The 24221-nt window shown below is 33.8% G+C and overlaps 1 protein-coding gene and 1 non-coding gene across 2 annotated transcripts; both read right to left on the bottom strand.

Moving 5' to 3' along the window:
* Nucleotides 1-12103: 12103 nt before the first annotated feature.
* On the bottom strand, nucleotides 12104-14006 carry LOC148209516 (bidirectional sugar transporter SWEET5-like). The gene is made up of 6 exons (XM_088127980.1): nucleotides 13801-14006; nucleotides 13634-13670; nucleotides 13217-13433; nucleotides 12928-13089; nucleotides 12689-12808; nucleotides 12104-12373 (listed from the first exon to the last, which is right to left on the bottom strand). The coding sequence occupies exons 1-6, from the start codon at nucleotides 13841-13843 to the stop codon at nucleotides 12224-12226; spliced, it is 729 nt and encodes a 242-aa protein (XP_087984106.1). The 5' UTR covers nucleotides 13844-14006; the 3' UTR covers nucleotides 12104-12223.
* A 2679-nt stretch (nucleotides 14007-16685) lies between these two features.
* On the bottom strand, nucleotides 16686-16792 carry LOC148209515 (small nucleolar RNA R71). The gene has a single exon (XR_015793372.1). It is a non-coding gene; the product is annotated as a small nucleolar RNA R71 (small nucleolar RNA).
* Nucleotides 16793-24221: the final 7429 nt, after the last annotated feature.

Genomic DNA, 24221 nt, shown 5'->3' with positions numbered 1-24221 from the left:
CTGTTCTCTCGTGTCACTTAAAGTTAAATCATTATTTGTTAGTCCTATCAATATTTGGAGACCAACTATCCATTTAATTAATTTCCAAAAAAAATGACAATTATAAATTGAGGCTAAATTTAGAAAATTAAGAAATCTATTTTGTTTTGTGTTTCGTATGAGATAAAATAATGGCATGACATTTACTTTAGTTCCAAAGTCAGTTTCCTTTAAAATTAATCTATATATTTATAATTTGTCAATGTTTTGTTATTTTTTATCTCATTAAAATCTTCTTAATATATATATATGCAATTAGCAAAAGTATGACTAAATGTGTTTTTTAACTGTGAACAAATTTTACAATTTTTTTTAATAAGGAGATTTTACAAAATATGACCTTTGAGAATTTTTTGAAAAACTGAAGGGATTTTCAAACTAAATTGAAAAAAATGGGTGACTTTTGAATTATTTGGGGAAATAGGGTATTGCGTCTGTCTATTCGACTGTGTCTCTTAAGAGACACATTCAGCGCTCCATTACGGACTTTCAGACGGCGTAACAGGTCCGTTCGACGGAGTAACAAGTCCGTCTGACAGAGGGACGGGTGTTCCCGTTACTCCGTCATGGGACTAGATGCGTCTAAGAGATGCATGTAGCATTTTTTTCTTTTTTTTTTAATTTTGTTTTTACTTCCCCTCACATCTCATCCTAATTTTTATTAAACACCCTAATTACGATGTTCGTATTAAACAATCTCACTCACATCTCATCTTAGAGGGATGCATACGTCGTCGGTGTTCGTTGAATGGACATCGCTACATTTTTTTTCTTTTGAATTAATTGTTTTATCGATTTATATTATTTTGTGAGTATTTTAGGTTAAGAGTTCATTACTTTATATTAATAAATATTCAAGAAAAAATATTTTCTTTTTTAAATAAAATATTTTATTATTTTATATTAACATATGTATTTCGTATTTTTATTAACTTAATAATTAAAATTATTTATGATAAAATCTAAACTCAAACTTCATAACTTATCTAAATTTTTAAAATTTCGATTAAATATACTTCATAAATACGAACATCAAAATTCATAAAAATAAATACATAGTTAAAATTGAAATTGCATGTCTTGAAATTTCATTGATTACAATAAAACAAACCTCAAAATTCTTAGAAAAAATTAAGACTTAACCTAATTTCTATTCTTGGTCATTTGGATCATCATCAAGGATATTAGCTCCTCTTCGTTGTCGTCTTCTACTACGATCAAGTATGACTCCTTCAAATTGCATCGATCGATATATTTTGGTAATATTAGATAAATATATTCTACCGCTATCAATCATATTGGGCACGACATTCTGGAAAAAAGATGAAAACAAGTTTCATACTGATAAATAAGATGATATAAAAATTTAGTTATGATGTTAATTACCAAATAATATGATGCTCCTGCCCTGGTGAGAAATCTCCTACTAATGCGATTGAACCAAGTATTATAATTATGATCAAGGTCTACACCCTCATTTATACGGAGACCATTAATAGTATTATTTTGGCAGTTTTCCCACTCCTGAATCTGGGGAGCCAAAGTTCGTTCCCAATTTTGGTAGACTTTTTCTTGTCTCTCCCTCAGAGTTGGGCATTGTTTCTTGTTTCCAACCATTTGTCTTTCTTCTTTCTTATTGTTGAAGTTTCTTCCTTTTACGGAGAACTTGAATGAGGCTATGTTGACAACTGTGAATTCTTTTTTGGAACTTTTAGAACCTTTATCAGGGTTCTTTACTTCTTTCTTTTCTTTTTTGAAGTCTGGGACTAAATGGTCTCTATTTCCTCTACTAGCGATACTTAGCTCTATATCATGAGTGCAAGTTGCTAGTTCTTCGAAGCCTCGGGGTTTTATACCATAGAAAATCTAGAGAAGTCCCCAATGCATGCCCTGAGTGCACATTTCTACTGCAGACACTTCAGTCAATTGGTCTTTGCAGTCGAGAATCAAAGCTCTCCACCTGTTGATATAGTCAACAATAGGTTCACCTTGTCTTTGCTTAATGCTAGTGAGTTCTATCATGCTAACAGTTCGCCTCGTACTGTAGAAGCGATTTAGGAACTCTCTTTCCAATTACTTCCAGTTGTTGATGGATTCAGGTTCCAGATCTGTGTACCAGTCAAAAGCGTTGCCTTTCAGTGTTCGAACGATTTGTTTGACTATTAGATCTCGTCGAGTGCCATCATTTTCGCATGTTTCGACGAAATGGGCAATGTGTTGCTTAGGATTTCCCTTTCCGTCAAAGTGTTTGAACTTCGGAGGCTGGTATCCCGTTGGCATTCTCAAATTGTCAATCCTCTTGGTGTATGGCTTCGAGTACATGAGAGAATTTTGAGAAGGTCCACCATACTGAACTCTGATTAAATTTGTGATCATATCTTGGAGTTGTTGGACAGACAGCGAAGCAATGGAAACAAAATGTTTCTACTGTTCTTCTTGCATGATGTTCTTTCTTTTGTCACTAACTTTTACAGCGAGATTTTGGCTTGACTCAGTAACGTCCACATCATTCTAAATCTTGATCTTGTTCATAAGGGAGGCAATCTTATGTCTCTGTCTTCGACCATCTTTCTCAACATGTGGAGTTTCTTTTCCATATTCGCCATTTTTTCTTCCATGGTGGATGCATCAGCCGTCATGACAAAGCACATGACGTTCGGATTAGATGTTCCTTTGTAATGGGCAGAGGAAGGAGGGAATTCACTCTCTGAATTGGAATTGAACAGGGCCTCCACAATTTCCTTGACACGATTGCGAGTCATTGGACCCAAGTAAGAGTCGTTTATGAGGCAGCAATCTTCAACGAAGTTTCCTTGAATGCCATCACTCTTTTTTTTTTAGTTGAAAGAAAGAGATAAGAGGTAGAGATGTCCCACTAGACGTGCCAATTTGTTCGACGAGAAATTCAATAAGAGAAATAACTCGAATTAATGAACTTGATTTGTATTTATGTATGTGGGTGTTACAATCTCTAATGTATAATCCTCTGATTAATTCTCTCAAATATAAACTTTAACTCAAGGGCTCGTGAGCTTGTTCTCGAATCAATGAGTTTGTGCCTTCAGCTACTAGCGTATTGAAGAATCTTTAGAGTCTTCGGCTGTCAAGATTGATGCTTGGCGGAGTTTGTGGCTTGATGAAGTCTTCAGCTCGTTTGACGAAATCTATAGCTCGATGAAGTACTCCAGTTTGTGAGGTATGCGGCTTGTAGCTTGTGAAGTTATTCGATCGGTTACTTGGTGAAGAGAAGATTCATAATTCTTGAAGTCTCGTAGTCTTCAAGTCTTCCATTCTTCGAGTCTTCAATTCTTCGAGTCTTGTTGGTTCTAGATGCTTCGCGCTCTAAACAGTTGTAGATGACTCTGAAGGCTCTGAATCTCCAATACTTCTCGATCTTTTTTCGAATCCCCCAAATGAGTGATGACACATTCTATTTATAGAGCTTTGCTGGGTCTTATATGGGTCATGGGCTTAATGGGCCATGGGCTTGGACCCAGTCTCTTCATGGGTTTTGATCAAATTAGTTGATTTCATCGGACGACCATAAAAGAGACACGTGGCACAATTTGATTTGCCAATTTAAAATTAATTTAAGACACCTGTAATTTTATGATTGGTCCAAAATATAATTTTAAATTGTGATGTGGCATTTAGTAATTTGTCAAAATTTCTCCTTCAACAATTATAAATCAAAGAAAAATATTTGTAAATTATAAAAAATTTAAGAAAATAGAAAACAAATAAATCTTATCAAATAAATATTACTGATCAAAAATATTGAGTTTATATTTTTGTATGTTATGCTATCTTACGTATCATTTTTTATTAATTAACCAACATGAGGATAGCTAACATCTATAGATTGAAGATTCAAATCTCCACCCTCACATTTGTTGTACTAAAAGAATTATTAATTAAAAATTTAAAATCACATTTACATTATGAAAAAAAATATAGTTTTAAAATTCTAAAAGAAAATTGTGATATTTTGGTACTTATAATTATATTTGTAATGATTTGATATTTGTAGTAACATTAAAAGCAAATGTATCAATGGTGTGTAAAAGTGATCCAATTATTTGTTTATTATATGAATAGAAGTTCTCCAAAAAAAAAAGAAGAAGAAGAAGAAGAAAAAAAAGTCATATATTAGACAAATGATTATTAGATCACATTTTGAATTTGGATCAAATGAAATCCATCGACTTTATTTACTTGCCTATTTTTCGAAGAAATTGTTAACAAATAAAAACCTATTCCATAATGTTTTGTTTTTATTTTTCTATATATATTTTTTTAAATATGCTTATTTGCAACTTTTTTTTTTTAAATTTTTTTAACCTAATTCGGTGGGTGTTCTAGGTAACTCCCATGATATTTTCTTGTGCTTTATTCTTACTATTAATTATTTATGGTTCCTTACCATTTTTGACACAAGTGTGGACGCATGAAACTATTTTTTTCCCTGTTGCCGTTCGTGTAAACAACGACACCGTTCTGCTGATTCTTTGATGTAAATGCTCCCATTCACCTGCATAAAACATCTCAAGAGGGACATCTTCTAATCCACAATTGTGAGTGACCTCAATTTTACGTTGCATCTTACATGTCGCGTGTTAGTATATTATTATATGCAGGCTAGGGTTACTTTGCAATTGTTTACCACGAATGCAGCCGAGATTCATGGATAGAGTGTTAGAGATGAGGATCAGTTCGATGGTCTATCCACCGGGGGGAGGGGGGGGGCAGAAGTTGAAGGGTTGAGAGTATCTGGGAGGGTGACCAAGTTGAAGGGGTTGTGCCTCCATTAGGATGATGGTTTGGGGAAGTTGCAAAACCTTGTGGAAGGCGAGTCACACCCAGGGGCGGATTAGATAACTTTGCCAAAACTTGCAAATTTAGAAAAACTCTAAGATCGATTTATTATAAATCTTATCCATTATTTTCATACAAAAAATGTGTTTCCTAGTTCATTTGTCACATGAGATTTTTTTTTCCAACAAATTTTCAAATAAAAATATATGGAATGATAAATTTTGTGACACGTTTTAAAGTTCAAGGTGAAAATAACAACAATAACCAGTCGTAAGGTGCAAATTAAATTGATACACATTGTCAAGTTCTGGTTTAAAATTGATATTTTTCCATTATGCTTATATTCATCTATACCCCCGACATTAAATCCTAGATCCACCACTGCACACGTGTGGATGTGGTCGAATGTAAAATACGAGCAAAAGGTGTTTAAGAGACTTCATGGCTTGAAGAAATCCTACTTCAATGGAGTGGATAGTCCATTATATATAGGAGATATGGAAGGCGCCAAAATCCCGCTTCGATAGAGTGGATAGTCGCTTATATATAAGAGATGAAAAGAACATGGCGTTGTTTAAGATTTTGGATTTCAAATAAATGAAAGAGCGCAAGTGTACACCTATCACAAGTAGTCAAACAGAATGAGTATTCCGAGTATAGATCCTTAAGGACAAATGAAATATTTTTATAAGAAATGTTAGTGATCAGTGACTTTGTAATTGATTTGGGGGTAACAAATAATAAGGATAATGTTGGTTTTGATATTTAAAGACTCAATGCAATAAACTCAGCCCAGTTACTTCGACTTAGCTAAAAATACAACAATTTTTTCCAACTAGGTGCCAAGCGCCTGTCATAAATTTTCATCGGTTTACTTCGCCATCTTCCTATGTCTAAGTGATTTTGAAGGTATAAGTCCACCCCTAATATGTCCATTAGAAAAGTGAACTTAATTTAATAAAAATCAACTGTAACCTTAGGTCGAGGTCCTATGTCTAGGCTACCCGAGCGAAATCTTTATGTCTAAAGTATTTCTCTCCAAAGTTAAATCAGTAAAGTTGTGAAAATGTATCAACCCTTTCAGTATTGATGCTTAGTTACAACACTAATTGGCCAAATCAAGTTTTAATTTGTGAAAACAACCTTAGGTGATAAAAGAAGAGAAAACCGCCTTTGCCTTGTTGGATTTTAAAAACTTTAGCTAACTATCCATAACCAAGTTTGGGAAAAATAAATTTAGCTCATGACAATAACGGAAAAACAGAATTTAATGTTGATGGAAGTAGACGACATGATTAAAAGATGAATAGAATTAAAACAAGTTGGAAATGATGGAGTTGTAACCCAAATGACCCTAACCAGTTTCTCTTTCAAGATTGGGGATCAATACTCAGTCAATTCCACAAGTTTGTGTGATTACAACTTCGTAACGAGAGAGAGAGATGATGATGAATGAACTTGCTAGAATTTTAATTGAATAAGATCAAAGCTTACAATTGAAGGCTAACAAGCTGGAAAATAAAGGATGAACTTGAAATAAATAAAGTTTAAAACAATAACAACTCAAAATTTTAAAAGGAAAAATGTAAGAAAGCTAAGAGTAAAGTGTCTAAAGCTGAAATGATCACTTGAGGATGATGAAGGAAGAGAATGAGCTGCTGAATTTATACAGACTTCAAGGTGGTTAGGAGGTTGAGAGTTTTGTGGAGAGACATCCATTTCAAACATCTTTTAGTTGGTTTGTTGTTAAATTGGCAATCGTGACACGTGGAAGAGCTTCGGGAAGCTTCAAATCACAAAAACGTGTGTTTTACATTAAGGGCATTCTCGGGATTGGGGAAGGCGCCAGACACCTAGCTCGATATTTTTTTTGCACAAAATTGGGTTAGAAATCAATTCTAAATGATGTAAAAATGTCCTATATGCATGTATAACCTAAGATAACTTCAAATGAAAGTTTTGGACACTAAACCAAGCTTAAAACACGGTTTCTGAGTTTAAAATGTTAGAAAGCAACACCAATTTAGCTTCTTTTTACCCTTATAAACAAGGAAAATCACACCCCCCAAACTTGGCTTTTTGCTTGTCCCCAAGCAAACTTAACAATTTATATCTCTTAAATCACATGCAACAATCATAAGCAACATCGAACATAAGGATAGACTAGACTTGCTTTTTATATGGTGTCTCAGGAAAGATCATAAAAATCTTATCGTCTTCCTATATTCAAAAGCAAAATTACCATAAGCCAACAAAGTTCAAAATTATAAAAAGTTTCTTAAAATCATTTCCTTTTTCAAAACATGAAAACTTTTTGACGACGCTCTAGAATTTGCTCGCTTCCATTTTCACTTAAATTTTAACACTGAAGGAATGACTACTAGCCTCTATGGGGATTTCCTCCACAGCTTTATAGAGGTATTTCAAGTAACAATTGGTCACATAGGGTTGCACGATGTTACACTAGACCCAATTGTTACCCTCAAAGCTGCTTACGCCACTCGACCTAAGCTACAACGAGTGTCTACAGTGATAAAAATAAAGACATTTTCTTGCCACTCTTTTTTCTTACCTCTCTTCTTTTTATCTCACAATTTTAAATCTTTTCCCCACTCTTATTTTCTCACAAGCAAAAAGGACTCTTTTATTTGCAAACTCTTTTTCTTTTTTTTTTCTTTCAAAGATTCATTTTACATGCATTTTCTTGCTAGTGACTCTTTTTCGCAAAATATAATAGCATGTTCTTTCAAGAATGAAAATAGCATTTTCTTTCTAAAAACAAAAGATTGTCCCCCCAAAACTTAAGAGAGATAGTGTCCTCAATGAGAAAAGATTTTTGAAGAGGCAATGCAAAAATCAAAATGAAAGAGGACAAGGACTTCATAAAACAATGAAAAAAATTTAAGTTTAAAAAATAAGAAAAGCAAAGAAAACGTGTTATTGAAAAGAACTTGGTCACAAATGGCGCATGGCTTTTTTGGACAAAAAGAAAACAAGGTCTACCTAATCCTTAAGAATCATCATCGACATGAAAAATAAGAAAAGACACACCAAAATACTAAATGAGATTAAATTTGCAGCATGCTTTTGTAAGAAATATACTTTGCTAGAGCCTAAAATGAGAATATGATCAAAACAGGAAGAAACTAGGTAGTCTTATTTCCACATTTAAACTCAGAAACAACCAGAAAAGATTCACAATACCATCCTACCAAAACCTAACATGCAACTAAATTCCAAAAAATAATATAACCAACATAAAAAGAATGAAACTTCCCTCAAAGTGGTGGTTGCACAGGAGGTTGCATATAGCAAGCTCTCCAAGCGATTTGACTAGTCAACTTTCTGGCATCTTCAAACACTACTTCCCATTCCTTAAATGTATACCTCAGAAAATTATCCTCCGTACTTCTCGTCGCTGTTCCACTAGATAAATCTACTGAACTGGCCCTTTTTCTCGAATTTTCACCCACTATAACAGAAGGAGGTCTCATGCGCCTTGCCTAAATTTCTGCATTCAAACTTTCATCAACTTCCATGCTACGCACCCCTTAACTTCCCTCTTTATGTTCCCCTCGTTGCCTCTCGTGCCGATGCCTCAAATCATCAAAATTTACATTGCCTACTTTACTTGGGATCTCCTCTCCTTTATTTTCAGCACTCACATTGACTCTATTTTGAACTAAAGGCTCTAAAGGAAGAAGAGAGTTACTAGGAGTATTACAAGGAGGAGGCACATAAATAAATTTTTCAATGGGTAATGGCGGTCAGGTAGAAGATATAGTAGTGAGCATTAAAGGAGGCTCTAGAGGCCTCAATGTCATTCCAAAACTCCGACTTTGTGTAAACATAGAATCCAATTGATACACACCCATTGGCATCCCTCCTAAAAACATAAATTGAGATTAAGGGGGAGAGGTACTAACTATAGATGGGGGAACATGAGCATAATTAAATGATAACAAAAGTTGGCCCAGCTCACGTGAGTGGTGCGGCTGGACAACACTGTTTTGGAGGGGAAAAAATTGATTTTTATGATAAATAGGGTAGAAGTTTATCGAGAAGGTTGGCTAATTGGGAGAATGTGAACTGTAAGCGGACAACGAGGGAGGAAACAAATGATACGTACCAGAAAAATTATTCTCGAATTGCTGCTGAAAAGTGGCCGGAAAAGGGTCCAAATGCTGTTGAAAAGTGCCCAAAATAAGTGGGTTTTGAGCCCGGACCAATGACTCATCACATTGGTTGCTTATCGGGGATTGTGGCAAAAGAAAACTAACCTAAATAAGATAAATTGACTTTGGATAAGAAAAAAAAAAACTACAACCTAACAATCTACCTGACAAAGCAATTACAAAGTACACTCAAACAATAGAAAAGTAGAAATCGGGATAAGAAAACTTCCTTACGGTGCAGGCTCCAATTCAAGGTGGTATTTGATCTTGGTATTCTCTTGACAATCTCATATGCTTTTAAGATGGTACAAGCTTAAGTTGTTTAAATAATCTGAAGGTTAGCCTCATAGGTGGACTTATTGCTGGGTTAAAATTTGGTTTTTTGGCCGGATTATTGTTTTTCTGCAAGGGTAAACTATAAGGGCTACACATGTGGAGTCTTTGTAGATGTTGCATGTGAAGTTGATCGAAGAGTTTCTTTCGGTCAGCTGAAAGGATCCGCATGTAAGGAAAACCTTGAGGGAGATGTTTTCTAACTTGAGAGTTTTAGTGTTGTCTACCATCCTCGAGAACTTAAGCTTAGGGAACTTACTTTGGATTGGCCCACTCGAAGGTGTGTGCCATTGGACACAACTCAAAGTTTAGAGTATTTTTGTGAAAGTTACCATCCAAAGATTATTTATCAAGGTGTTGTGGTTGCTAATGTATTTTTTGGTGAAGATTTTGGAGTCATTGTTGGCGATTTTGGCCCAGTAAAGTTGGTTGGTATTAGCATCACTTATGTCACTCGAGTTTGGGAGATAATGAGTCATATTCAATTGAAGTATTTATCGTGGAGAATCTTAAGAAATGATGTATATTTTTTGTTATGACATAATGTGTTTGGACCTTGTTACATGTCAAATTAATTTCTTATGCTTGGAGTGTTCTACTCTTCAAGCATGTCAAGAAACTGAAAAGGGGAAGCAACTCGGTGCTGTTGTGGATTATTGTTTTCATATGGGGGAGACAAAAACAATAACTACTCCTATGGAGGAAGGTTGAAGTAATCAGAAGTGCACAACGTTGTTGCCTTTATATAGGGGAGAGTCAAGAATTAGTGCAAACATGTGTTAGTTTAAATATTAGTGTTTCCACATTTTTAGGAGTTATTCTTGATATTTATTTTCATAGTTGGAAGTTATTGAATTAGTGGAAGAGTGGATGTGTATGTTGGGAGAGTTTATTGGTTAGTGGCTTAATGGAGTTGTGGTGTTCGCTTAGAGAGATTTTGAAGGGTATTGACCTAAGTAGTGGGTTAGTGGCCTAAGTAATGAGTTAGTGGTTGAATTATTTACTTTTCCTATAAATACTTGTAATAATTATCAATTCAGTGAATAGAAGTTCTTCATTCGTACGATTTTTCTCTTCCTTCGGCTTTGTTGTTCATCTTCGTTTTCGTACAGGTTGGGACGGGTTCCCCACGTAGACCCCATCATCAATTGGAGATTCCCCGCCCAAAAATTTTCAGGGATGGGGATGGGGATACCCCTAGTCTCGCCTCATACCGCCCCATTGCCAACCCTAATGATATATATATATATATTTTAGTACAACATGTGGGACCCTGATGATTTTTTTATACTTTTTAAGTCTCTATCGTTAATACTTATTATGTTGACACCACACATTAATTTGATTAATGAATGATGATTTTTTTTTTTTTTTGAGGAATGATTAATGAATGATGATTTAAAATGAAAGTGACGTAAGGAAATATGTTAGTAATTGAATGAAATAAGATAGTCGGTAGGGCCAAAATGTTTCGATGGGACAAATAGGTAAAATATATTTAAACAAATATTTTTGAACCACTTGAAATTATTATATCCTAAAGGACGCAATTGCAAATATGACAAAAACGTTTAGTAAAATTAGCAAATTAGCAACCACATTTAATTTTTTCAAATATAGTACTTAAAAAAAACGAAGGTCTGATATTAAAATAACTACTTTATCCAAACAATATACATTTATAATGTATTTGTAATATATCTGTAATATGTACGACTACTGATATATGTATGTGATATACATCTGATATATTACTGATATGAGTATATGTGCAATATGTATGTGATATACATTTGATATACTACTGATATGAGTGTATGATATACTACTGATATAAGTGAAATTTTTTTGCAATATTTGAAAATTTAAAAAACAGGTGACATGTTTCGAAATGCATAAAAGACTTTTTCTACCCCAGTTTCCCTATCATACATATAGTTCATTAACTATGATGGCCACCTATCTTAGGAATTAGTAATTCTTTATGTGTTTACTAGCACCAAATGTTGTACAGTCGGATGGTTCTCCAGTAAGATTAGTTGAGGTGCGTGCAAGTTTGTCCAAACACTCAAATATATATATATATATATATATATATATATATATAAAAGTTTTATTAGTAATTATTTTGTATATAGTGGCTAAAAGCTTTTCCACCATTCTAGTTTAATCCTATTCTTTAAAAAAAAAAAAAAAAAAAAAAAAAAAAAAAAAAAACTATTGTAAAGAGTAAAATATATAAAGGGATTTCTATATATTATGAGCTTTGGCTGTTATATATATATATATATTATATATATAGTTTAGGGGTTATGTTTACTTTTATTTTCATTTTCATTTATCGTTGAACTTGAATAGTTTTTACTCTTTACAATAGTTTTTTTTTTCACTTCTCTAATGGTATATTGTTGTATATATATATATTTATTTATTTATTTATTTATTTTAGTGTTTAATTACTTTTATAATTTTCACTTATGTAACTTGAATATCACAGTTATGCTTAAGTAATAATTTACCGTGCATTTTAGTTCATTTTTAATATGAAGTTGTAACTTTACTTATTTCCCTAATCGTTAAACTCTCATCTTAAAGAATCCAACACCTCAAATTTGTATAGAAATAAATTGTTAAAAAACCTAGAATCAAATGAAACATTACAAATATAATATGTTGGTAAAACTGAAAATGAAAATAAAAAAATAATTATTATTATTTGAATAACAAGCAATAAAGAACAGGACTCACGAATCTTGTTCAAAAAATAAAAATAATAAAAAAAAGAGACTCACTAATCTAATTGTAGACTAAGAATAACATTTTGAACTAAAAAGAAAAAAAAACTAAAAACATTTGAGTCTTTAAACTTCGCATCGTTCTTTCATGGTGGAGAGTTGAATCTTGTTAGGTTCCTTCGGAGTGTTTTCTTCATCTTTTGAACCCCACACTGAGTAATATGCATATAGAACTAGTTGGAGAAGACCTGAAATTGCTCCAACACCATTGCTTATCTGCAAGGTTTTTATAAGTTAAAATATTGGTCAAATTAAAAGCTTCTAGGACTTGATATCGAGAAGAAATGCCTAATTAACTTTCAAACTTATGGATAGAAAAATCTACAAAATATTAATGGAAATGGAAGAATACTAAAGAGGCAAAATGAAAATCGAAAAAATACAAATTTTAGGCTTCTTATTGATACATTGTTCAATAATTTATTTAATGCTTTCTAACTTGGTAAACAATAGAAAGAAAGAGTGAAAAAGAATATGTTTTTTCATTATTGCAAAAATTTGTATTAGGAGCAGGGAGGAGAATACACATACCAGCATATAGATATCAAATTTGATGAGGGCATAAGCTGTCCAGATGCAACCATTGAGAAAGTTGGCTAATGAAAGTGTAAACGGCATATACTTGACACTCTTTGTCACTATCACCTTTTTCTGTAGAAATCAAACAGTAGATTTTAATGCTTGTTTTCATTGTAGTACAGAAATATATAACATTGTAATCATCTACTGGAGGACGATGATACATGAAAATTAGATTGGAATTTACTTACCATGATGGTTAGAGGAGAAACATACATCATGATGTTGAAGACGTCACAAATTATTCCAACCATCAGTGATCTATTTTTAGTTCCGTGCAAAACTAGCATGGTTATGAGAACAATAATGGCCACGAATATGACTTCAATGAGAAGACAAACACCCACTTTCTTCTGAAATGAGAGCAAGTTAAACATAATTAACACAGGAATTTGGGGACTTTTCTAATTAATAATGGAATAGAATTTTCCTAAAAGATTTGGAAGGGGGAAAAATGAGCAAAAGGAAAAGACAACCTACCCGTCCTTTGTTATCAGCATAGAAGACGAAGATGGCCAAATATGCGAGTTCAATAACAAGACCAATACCGTTAATAGTGACGACCAAAACGCTGTCAGGATGGACAAATGGCATTCCATAGAAGACCCAGAACATGCAGTTTAGAACGGTTGCGATGTAGGGATCTGGCTTGAACTCTTCCACGGTCTTGTTCTTGATGATTTTGTAGAATGTTGGTCTGCGTACAATATTCATAAATGCGTTTAGAACTCTCGAGAAACATTGGAAATAATAGAAAGTAAGGATAAATTATAAGTTTGGTCGGTTGCGTTTGAACTTTAAAAAAAGTTGTTGAATTTTCAAATTTGCGAAACTTGTAATGTAATTAAAAGAAAAAGCTGACGATGGAAGGAGATGGCGGGAGGTAGTGTTACTTACAGCGGGGAGAAAACGAGGCCGAAAGAGATGACATTACCTGTAAATATTCAGAGACAGCAAATAAATAAAAAGTAAATTAAATTTCCAAAGAATAATTCAAAATCCAACCGTTAAAGTTTAAATAAACTAATCTGGTGACAGTGAAATGATGGAGAAGTCGAAATTACCGACAATGCCGACGATATTGCGGGCAACAGTGGCGCTCACCATCTTCGATTGTTAAACAGAATGAATATGGATCGGAAGAGAGAGAGGTAGCAGATGAGATGGAATTGGTGAGAATGGGGAAATATATATAGGCATGGCGCCAGCCAGCTTCTGATCAATCAATTTTGTGTAAATTTGGGAATCCCAATCCCAATCCCAATCCGAGTCCGACTACGAAATTCCAACTTTTCTGTATAATCTCTCAATGCAAAATGCATCACGGATTAGGATACCTAATAACGAATTTTAAATTTGGACTCATTTCTAATTTTCTTCTCATACTTTTAATTTATTCTCTATTGTTTAAGCATAGTTTCGATTAATCTCATAAACCATTCTTAAATCTATTTTAATCAGTTGAAAATCCACTCATTTTCTCTTTTCTTCCCAAATCTAAACCATACGGATGCCTAACATATTCAGCCAAATTAATTAGAAAACACAAGTTTATTATACCATCCCAATACAAAATGTGTCACACATTCAATTTGGTAACAATGTAAAAAATCCGTGAGGTTCCATCTTGTTAAGCTCATAGATTGGATAAATTTATTTCATTTATATGAATTCTCAATACTCCCCTCACTTGTGAGCTTGGATAATTGATAAGGCCCAACAACTGGAAATCATAATAAATGGCGAGGAAACAACAACGCATACAGGGGTTCGAACGCACGCAGGACCTCCCACTCTGATACCATGTTAACATACGTTGATGACACATCATTTTCACGACTCTGATACCAACCTCCAAGGGTATTATTTTGAGCCAAGGCAAATATGCACGAGACCTACTCTCCGAAAACAACATGCTAGGAGGGATTTTTCTCTAACTTCCTTCTTGTAATCATCCTATGTTCATCTCCTTGTATGTGATGCAGTAGGTTTCTCCGAGGTGGTTAAGATTGGCGTTGCTGTAGTGGACAAGATCTGCCCAACGTTTTGTTGTTTATCGTGGCTTGAGTATTTCTTGTATTGCAAATGAGTTGTGTCTGCAGGAGGCAAGGATAGATCAATGTGTAAGTTTTGGCTTATATCAGGAAGAAAGGAAGAATGGATTTGATCAGTAAAGTAAGGAGAGGTATGTAAGGGATTTTTAGTACTTGCTTCTGCTGGTTCAATCGTGTTACAATACCTCAGTAAATGGTCATCCCTTCAATTTAGGTCATCTTCAATCAAGGCATTGATTTCTTTCTCCCTCCTATCCGTTACTGTCAATATTCTGTATTTATGTTTGTTTCCATTCTTGTGTAACCAATTTGGTAGCAGACCATGTATACATGGAAATAAGATCATTGTAATTACTCTAATGGTGGACTATATAGCACCCACCTTCACCTTAATGCAAAGCAAGGGCAAAGAACATTTTCTCTACAAATCTTATTACTTTTAGAATTTTCAGTTGGTATCAGAGCTAGCAAAGGCCAACGCCGACATGGCAAACGAAGGATCCTCCGGCTCAACTACTAACAACTCTCAACAAGATAAAATCAAATCAATTAAATCCCCTGGGAAACAAATCTATGTTGAGTGGTTTCAAAGGAGTACGGAACAATACTTGAATTGAAAAGCAAGTTTGTTGGGAGTCGTTAAATAGTTGTAAATTCCAAAAAATATAGGAAGGACATTATGGGGAAAAAACTAAAAAATGTAAAATTACAAATATATCCTTTAACTATTTTTGCAAAATTATAAACAAATTGACATTTTCTTAAGTGAATGTCAGAATTTAGTCATTTACTTAAAATTCCCTTTAATTCATTTATATAAATTCTCAACATTCCCCTCACTTGTGGGCTTGGATAATTGATAAAGCCCAACAAGTGGAAATCAACGGAGGAAACAACAACGCAGGGGTTCGAACACAGGACCTCCCGCTCTGATATCATGTTAATATACGTTGATGACATCATTCTCACTAGTAACGATGCCACTCACATTCAACAACTTATACAAACCTTGGGTACAAAATTTGCCTTGAAGAATTTAGGGGGAGTTATAAAAGCAAAAAGATGTGGGTTGCCTCTTCATCAATCCCCAAGGGGGAAAAGATCCCAAGAGAGGAAAATAGTCCCAAAACGTGCTGAAGACAAGGAAAGCTACCCCCATTTCGAGAAGAAACTGACGGGAGGAGGCTGGAACTGCTGGTTTCTCACTGAGCTGGAGGTTTCAGAAGATTTCTCAAAGCTTTTTCACCAAAGGAGTTGTTTCTCTCTTTACCCATTGTATTTTTCTCATTCCCCATTAACTAAACCTCATTTTAGGGGGAGATCCTTTGTTGTAGCTTGTGAACAGCTGTTTTTGCTGCTGTTAAATAGAGTTGATATAATATTTTCATCTTACTGATCTATGTTTGCCACATTTATTTAGTTTGTTTGCTCTTGTACGACTCGGAAGGGTATATAGGTAGCATGTTTGACTCTTTTTGTGGTTAGCTACTTTTTTCTAGTAGATTTGTGGATGCTTAGGGATAAGGTCATCCGCTTAACCATACTTATAAACTGTTCTTCATGTTTGGGTATTTAGCAATCGAAGTCTACATATTCATATTTTGGTGTCTTGGAAGGGAACCACGTCGGTTTGATCATAAGTAGCAATTTTATGCTAGATCGTCTTCTCTGAGCGTGTGAATCAGAAAATCCTCACCTCAAATTACTTGGAGCTCAATAATTCGTTTAAAATAAGGGGAGTAATGAACGAAGCATTGAGGCTGAAATTGTTCCCACTTTCGCTGATAGACAGTGCCAGGATATGGCTGCACTCCCTACCATCATAATCCATCATTACATGGAATGAATCGGTAAAAACGTTTTTTCTAAAGTATTTTCGACCGAAAAAAAATGTAAAGTTCAGAAACGACATCAACTACTTTTAGCAGTTTGCAGGGGAATCTGTAAGCGAATCATGGGAGAGGTTCAAGGGGCTTTTGCAAAAGTGCCCATACCACGGTATTCCCAAATGTATTCAAATCGAGACATATTATATTGGGTTGAATGAAGCTACGAGGTTAGTGGTTGCTTCTACAAATGAAGCTCTCCTATCGAAGTCGTATGCTGAAGCATTCAACATCCTTGAATGAATCTCATCTAACCATCACCAATGGTCGAACCCAAGATCAACTGTGGATAAAAATTCAAGAGGAATGCATGATGTTGACATGCTAAGAAGGCGACCACATGAAGCTCTCTCGGGCATTATTCAGACACTCAAATGGGAGGAGAAATAACAATGCAAAACTCAAACATCAATGAGTTGTAACACATTTCCTCCATCAAATCCCACCCTTCAAGAGAAAGAGAGCCCTAAGTTAGTGCAGTAATTGAAATTCACAGTCAAATTCAAGAAACTGCAAACAAGCTGCAGCATAAGAATATCCACGAGAACGTTGCTAGAGCATCGGTCGAACTTGAGCCAAAAGAAGCATCGAGTTTTGGGGTTGAAGAACAAAAGAGAAATCTGTTGGATTTTATGCCTTAAACTTGTAGTTTGTAAACATAAAACAAATATTCATTCAATAAAGTAGTTATTGATAGAACTGCACTAACCTAAATCCAATAAACTAACATCCAAGGTGATGCCATGTAACTGGAACAGTATATAACATATATACTGTTGGGTGTGTTGCCCTAAACTCGTAGTTTGTATTTTGTAAAAACATATGTCTATTTAATAAAGTTTTATTCAATAAATTTGTTGTTGAATCATAGCTTTGCATTTTCCAAAATCCAATAAACTAAACATCCAAGGTTATTTTTGATGTAATCGGGATAGTATATATACTGGGTATATAGTTGATATACGGGGTATATATTTGATATACCCCTGATATATGAATGGATAATGTCCCGTGAATAACCTAAAGGGTCTATAATATATGAATAAGGCTGGGTACCTTATCTTGGCAACACTATGGATACGGCCCACTCTGTAAAGGTTACAGACGACTTGATCCAGGTCGTTCGTGTGGAGACATGCGAGTGGGGGTATCCTATACAATGAGTTTGTATAAGACCGAACCACGAAATAGGCAATCTTTAGATATAACACCGTTAACTAATAGATTGTCATTTCTTAGGATGACCAGGCAACTCATTCTCAATCCTGAGTGAGTTATGGACTCTTGCCCATGAGGGCTCGTCCTTTGATCTGTATGTGTGAGAGTGGCCCGAGTCGCCGACTCAACATTCCTACTATTTTGGGGACGAGACCGAGTGGGAAGCTGGGAACATAACTTCACAAGATGGAATTCACTCCTCCCCGACTTTAGGGGAGTAGGTGAGTGTTCCCTTAAATGCTGACTCCGGGACTTGAACAAGGGGCCCCACCCTCTCATTGGCCGAGAGGGACTTCCGGTTATTGGTTGGACCATAACCGGGTTGTTCATTAGAGGAGCAGTGGTGTTTAAGGAGTAAGATGTAACTCAGGGGTAAAATGGTAAGTTGACCCAACTTGAGTTACGAACACACGTGAAGGATTAACTCGTCATTAATGGTCATATATCCATGGACACGAAAACATTCTGCAGTGAGAAGAGTGCAACTACGGGTCTTTAGTGGAATGACCCGTAGTTAACGAATCTAGATTAACTCAGTCAATGAGTTTGACCGATTAATCTTGCATCATTGGAGCTTCGGATCTGTAGGTCCATTAGGTCTCCTTGCTAGCTCATAATGGGTAATACGAGGATCAAGTTTTTGGAAGAATTTGAATTGTTCAAATTACTTAAGGGATTATATGTATATTGATACATTATAATATATAGTTAATTCTAAATTAAAACTATATATTATGAGAGAAACTATTTGAATGAGATTCAAATAAAATTAATATGAATAAGATTCATATTAAAACTATAGGTTAAAAATAATGTGCATAAGATGTACATTAGAACTATAGGTTATACGAGAGAAATGTTATAGAATATGATTCTATTTTTGTGATAAATAATTAAGTGTTAATTATTTATATATATATATATATATATTAATTATTAATTGGATTAATAATTAATAATTATTTATTAATTAATATGATTAATTAATAAATTAATTTTTATATTTTAATTATTATATATATATGTTATATATATATATTAATTATGTATATATAAATATAAATATATATATATATATATTATTAATATTATTAATAATATTAATCTCCCCTCCAAAATTGCAGGGGAGTAGGAGGTTAGTGTGACGTGGGGAGTTGCCCCACGTCACCACTTCTGTTTTGTTTTTGCAGTTCTGCAAAAACACAGAACACAGAAGAAGAACGCCCAACCCGTTTTCTCTCGATCAAGAAGAACTCTCTCAAGCTCTCCCTCTCATTCCAAATGATTGCTCCCACCAGCACGATTCCAAGACCCAAGAGGATAGCGAGGAAGACACAGTGGTGGTGTTCGAGGGAAACTCGTTGAAGAAACGTTCTTCAAAGGTTCAAATTTCCCCTGTATTTTTCTTCTGTAAAATTCGATTTTGTATCCCGAAAATCAGCAACGAAAGTCCGCTTCCGCTCTGGGATTCACATCCCTTCATATACAATATATATTTAATATACAGCTCATATATTTGATATACAGTGTATATATATACAGCATATATTCGATATACAGGTGGATAATGTTCTAGTAGTAACCTAAAAGGTCTATAGTATATGGATAAGGTTGGGTACCTTATCCTGGTAACACTATAGATACGGCCTACTTTGTAATAGTTACAAATGACTTGATCCAGGTCGTTCGTGTGAAGACATGCGAGTGGGAGTATCCTATACAATGAGTTTGTATAAGATCGGACCGCGAAATAATTCATCTTTAGCTGTAACACTGTTAGCTAATAGATTAATATTTCAATAGGATGACCAGGTAATTCGATCTCAATCCTGAGTGAGTTATGGACTCCTGCCTGTTAGGGTCATCCTTTGATTTGTATGAGTGGGAGTGGCCCGAGTCACCGACTCAATATGCCTACCATTTTGGGGACGAGAACAAGTGAGGAGCTAGAAACATAACTACACAAGATGAAATTCACTCATTCCCGACTATAAGGTGAGTAGATGAGTTTTTTCTTAAGTACTGACTCCGAGACTTGAATAAAGGGCCCCACTCGCTCACTGGCCCGAGAGAGACTTCCGGTTACTGGTTTGACCATAACCGGGTTCTTCATTAGAGGATCAGCGGTACTTAAGGTACAAGATGTAACCAGGGGTAAAACGATAATTTGACCCAACTGTGGTTACAAACACTCGTAAAGGATTAACTTACCGTTAAGGGTAAAAATTTGTGGACGCAAAATATTCTACAGTGAGAAGAGTGCAGCTGTGGGTCTTTAGTGGAGTGACCGACAGTTAACGAATGTTAATTAATTTGGTTAATGAGTTTAATCAATTAATCTTGTATCGTTGGAGCTTCTGATCTATAGGTCTATTATATCCCCTTGCTAACTCGTAAATGATAGTTAAGAACATTTAATTTTGAAAAGAATTTGAATTATTCAAATTGGTTAAAGGGAATTAAGATTAATTGTATGATATGCAATTAATATAATATATGTTGATACATTATAATATAAAGTTAATTTTGAATTGGATTCAAAATTATGAGAAAGATGAATATTAGAATTTGATTCTAATATAGTTGATTAATTTAAGTTTAATTTAATTAAATATGATTTAATTAAATCAATGTGATAAATTAATTTGGTTAAATTAAATTAGATTTAATTAAAATAAATTAATAATTATTTTTTCTAATTAATTAAATTAGGTTTAATTAATTACTATTTTAATTAAATTTGTTTTAATTAAAAAAAGGAAAAAAAAAAGAGGAAAGAAATGGGAGGAAAACCTCCCACTTCCCACGAGAGGTTTTCCTACTTCCCACCTTTAATGGTGGGAAGTGGGAAAGTGGTGAGTGAGGTGACTTCCCCACCACACTTCCTCCCTTATAAAAAGGAAGGTTCTCCCCATACTTTCCGCTCGACTCTCAGTTGTTGAGTTTCTGAAACTCCAACGGGAAATTCTCTCTCTCGATCTTTCGGTTTCCATTTTCAATTATAAAACGGTTCCCACAAATCGAGTTTTTAACATCCAGATGATAACGAGGAAGACTTTTTGGTGGCGTTGGTGTCTACATTGAAAAGGTGTCTGCAAAGGTATGTATCACTAACTTCCTATTACTAATGCTTATGTCTTTTCTTTGTTGTAATTCTAAGACAGGATTGAAGCACACGCGTTCGCGCGCTTCCACTGCAGGATCCGATCCCTTCAAAATAAATTTAAAAGGATATTGTCACCACAATTTTATATTCATGGAGCAGTTCAATCCAGGACGGTTCTTCTGATGTTGATGATAGCCCCCAAGAAGAAAAAGAAAAAGAAGAGAAAAAAAATGATATAACAAGAAGTATTTTAATTTCCAAATCAATTTCATTCTCCTTATAGTTCGTGATGATTGAAGTTCTTTGTTATTGTTTTTATTTGTGATTTAATTGATAGTTAGGTAAGTTTTCGTTTATTAGTATTTTCTGCCTCTTTTGTTTCAGGAAAGAATTAAAAGCAGATTGTTTAATTTCAATTCTATGGAAAGCAAAAGGAATCATGATAGAGTAGCTACAATGCTAGAGCATCGTTTTCAAACAAGAAGACCCAGCCCTAATGAAGAATCCAAAGAAGAAATGTTTGAAAGTGAGAGTTAATTTCCTTTTGCTGCTATTTAACATTTCCTTGCCTTTCAATTTTGTTTCCTACTTGTAATTCTTTGTGGGTTTAATTTTCAGCAGGTTAGTTTTCAAGGTTAGCTACCTCCCACCCCCTCGAGAAAAATGAAATGAAAAGGAATGTTTATGTAAATGTTGTGTGTCTCGCATCTTGTGCATGCTCTGCTTTATCTAGTAGTGTCAATGTTATGTACATTTGTGGTTCTGAAGTTTTGTCGATGTTGAGGCTTCAGTTGTGGGCAAGATTCAAAATGTCAATGTCGATGGAAAAGTCGAGGTCTCGATTTTACGGACATGTTAATGGATATTTTGGGAAAATTTACCAAAATAGTGGGTATTGATGGAATTTTTTTAAATTAGTAAATAATACTTTAATTGTAGCTTAATTAGCCTATAATTAATGACTTCTAACCATCATATCTAACCATATAAGTAATATACTTATAGAAATATCGTTACGATGAAAATGTCGAAACAAAATCATGTATACATTATGAATATTATTTGAGTCGGTAAATTAAAGTTTAATGTTGATATATAAAGTATGAAATAATTTTTAAAAATTAGATTTAGTTTAAAATTTAAATGTTTAATAATAATTAGTTAAATTGATTTTCTTTTTTTTTTTAAGATTTGGTTAGTTAAATTTAATTTAAAATTTGTTTTTCTTTAAAATGAATTACTCGAAGATTTTGTTAGATTTTTTTAGTTAAATTTAATTTAAATTTTGTTTTTTTTAAATCGATTATACGTTTCTTTAAGATTTTGTTAGATTTTTTCTAGTTAAATTTAGTTTAACGTTTGTTTGTTTTTGTTTTGTTTTTTTATTTGTTTTTCTTAACCAAAAGATAAGAATTAAACTTTTTTAAATTTTAAATGTTTAATAATAATTAGTTAAATTGATTTTAATTATTTGTTTGTTTTAAGATTTCATGAGTTAAGTTTAATTTAAAATTTGTTTTTCTTTTAAATCAATTACTTTAAGATTTTGTTAGATTTTTTAGTTAAATTTAATTTAAATTAAGTTTTTTATAAATCGGTTGTTTATAATCTATTTCTTTAAGATTTTATTAGATTTTTATAGTTAAATTTAATTTAACGTTTGTTTGTTTGTTTTTTTTCCTTTTTTGAATCAAAATAATAAGAATTAAACTTTAATTTCTTTAAAAGAAAAATAGAAAACACCCAATGTCGTATAATTTTTTACTATTATTTTCGATTTTTCTGTTTTCTCTTCCACAAGCTTTAAATTTACACAAAACATAAAAGACGTTTTGAACATAAATTCTTCTTTTTTTTAAGGTTTCGATTCAAAATTTTTTATCAAGATTTTTTCTTGAAAAACAACAAATTTTCCTTAAGTGTCAACTAACTAGAAGGCTACCATGGATATAGATTTTCTCAATTGTTTAGGGATTCAATGGACAATAAAAAAAAGAAAGAAAAAAATCGACATTTCCTCGACATTTTGTCGACATGTCGACATTTCCTGGACATGTCGATGTCATGTCGAGCGAAATTTTGAACCTTGGTTGTGGGTAGCAACAGTTGTTGCTCGTTTCCTAGCTTAGGTTTTAGTATTGAAGCCCTAGCAGCTCCCTGTTAGTAACCTTCATAAGCCACAAGTACTTAGTTGACAATTTTTAATAGCTCACCTATCCAGGTTCAGGCCCTACTTTCGTATTACTTTATTGGACGTTCTCCCTTATTGGACATTTTCATGCTTTGTCTTTAGTTGCATTGAGGACAATGCAAGCTTTTAAGTTTTGGGGTGTGCACATTCGCTTTGCTTTTAACCCTTTTTAGCTTAGTTTTGTACAACTATGAATCTTTCTAATCCTATAATTCAGTTAAAAAAAAAAAAACTCAATTATCATTAGAGGCTGCAGGATTAGGAAAGGCTAGTAGCCCATAGTTGAGAGCTCAATCCAGTAATAAAAGAGCTAGCAGTTCAAGGCAAGTGAAAGGGAGTTTGAGAAAGAAGTCTTTAGGTGGGTCTGGTTTGTGAAAGTAAAAGTAGGAGGATGCTAGAGCTTAGGAAAATATCCTTTTCTAGAGTTAGAGCAAGATCTTAGCTACTCTCTTTCGTTATCTAAGGTGGAGGCAGAATGAATGAGCTCTCAATTTGTGTGCATTGTGGGTGAACCGAGTAAGTAGAGCTAAGTTCAACATTTGATGCATTGCATATTCAATACTTTCTTGTGGGGTGTAAAGTGTAGTCTTGCTTGAGGACAAGCAATGATTTAAGTTTAGGGGTGTGATAACTCTACAAAAGAGAGTTATTCCAGACATTATTAGGGAAGTTTTGTGAAATTTATTGTTAATGTGTGTCTATTTTAGCTCGAGAAAATCCTGAATAAAATAGAAAATTAATTATGAGCTGAAATCTCGTGCAAAGAATGTTTTGGCTTAAGGTAGTGCTGAATTCTTTCTATTATCGGCTCTATTATGCAAGATTGAAAGCTGAGAACCAGAGAATGAGATAAGCGCTAAGTTCAAAGAGCTGTTGACAAAACACAGTCAAACCTGAGCAGGAGAAATGCCGAAGTATTGCAGGGTTAGAGCATCCCAATGTTGGAGCATCACTTTCTGTAGAAATTTATGGGCAGAGTAACACGCGAGGTTCTCACTTATGTCCGTACAACGCGCGTTTTATTGAGTTT

Source organism: Momordica charantia (assembly GCF_013281855.1).
Source record: "Momordica charantia cultivar OHB3-1 chromosome 8 unlocalized genomic scaffold, Mcharantia_2.0 BLBB01000008.1, whole genome shotgun sequence".
Classification (NCBI taxonomy): Eukaryota; Viridiplantae; Streptophyta; class Magnoliopsida; order Cucurbitales; family Cucurbitaceae; genus Momordica; species Momordica charantia.
Note: the sequence above shows the minus strand (reverse complement) of the source record. Positions and strands in the feature narration are given on the sequence as shown.

Coding starts and splice junctions, on each gene's coding strand:
- LOC148209516 (XM_088127980.1), bottom strand. CDS start 13,843: ATGGTGAGCGCCACTGTTGCCCGCAATATCGTCGGCATTGTCG. Junction 13,090..13,216: donor ATGCTGATAACAAAGGACGG/GTAGGTTGTCTT, acceptor CTCTCATTTCAG/AAGAAAGTGGGTGTTTGTCT. Junction 12,374..12,688: donor AATTTGATATCTATATGCTG/GTATGTGTATTC, acceptor AAAACCTTGCAG/ATAAGCAATGGTGTTGGAGC.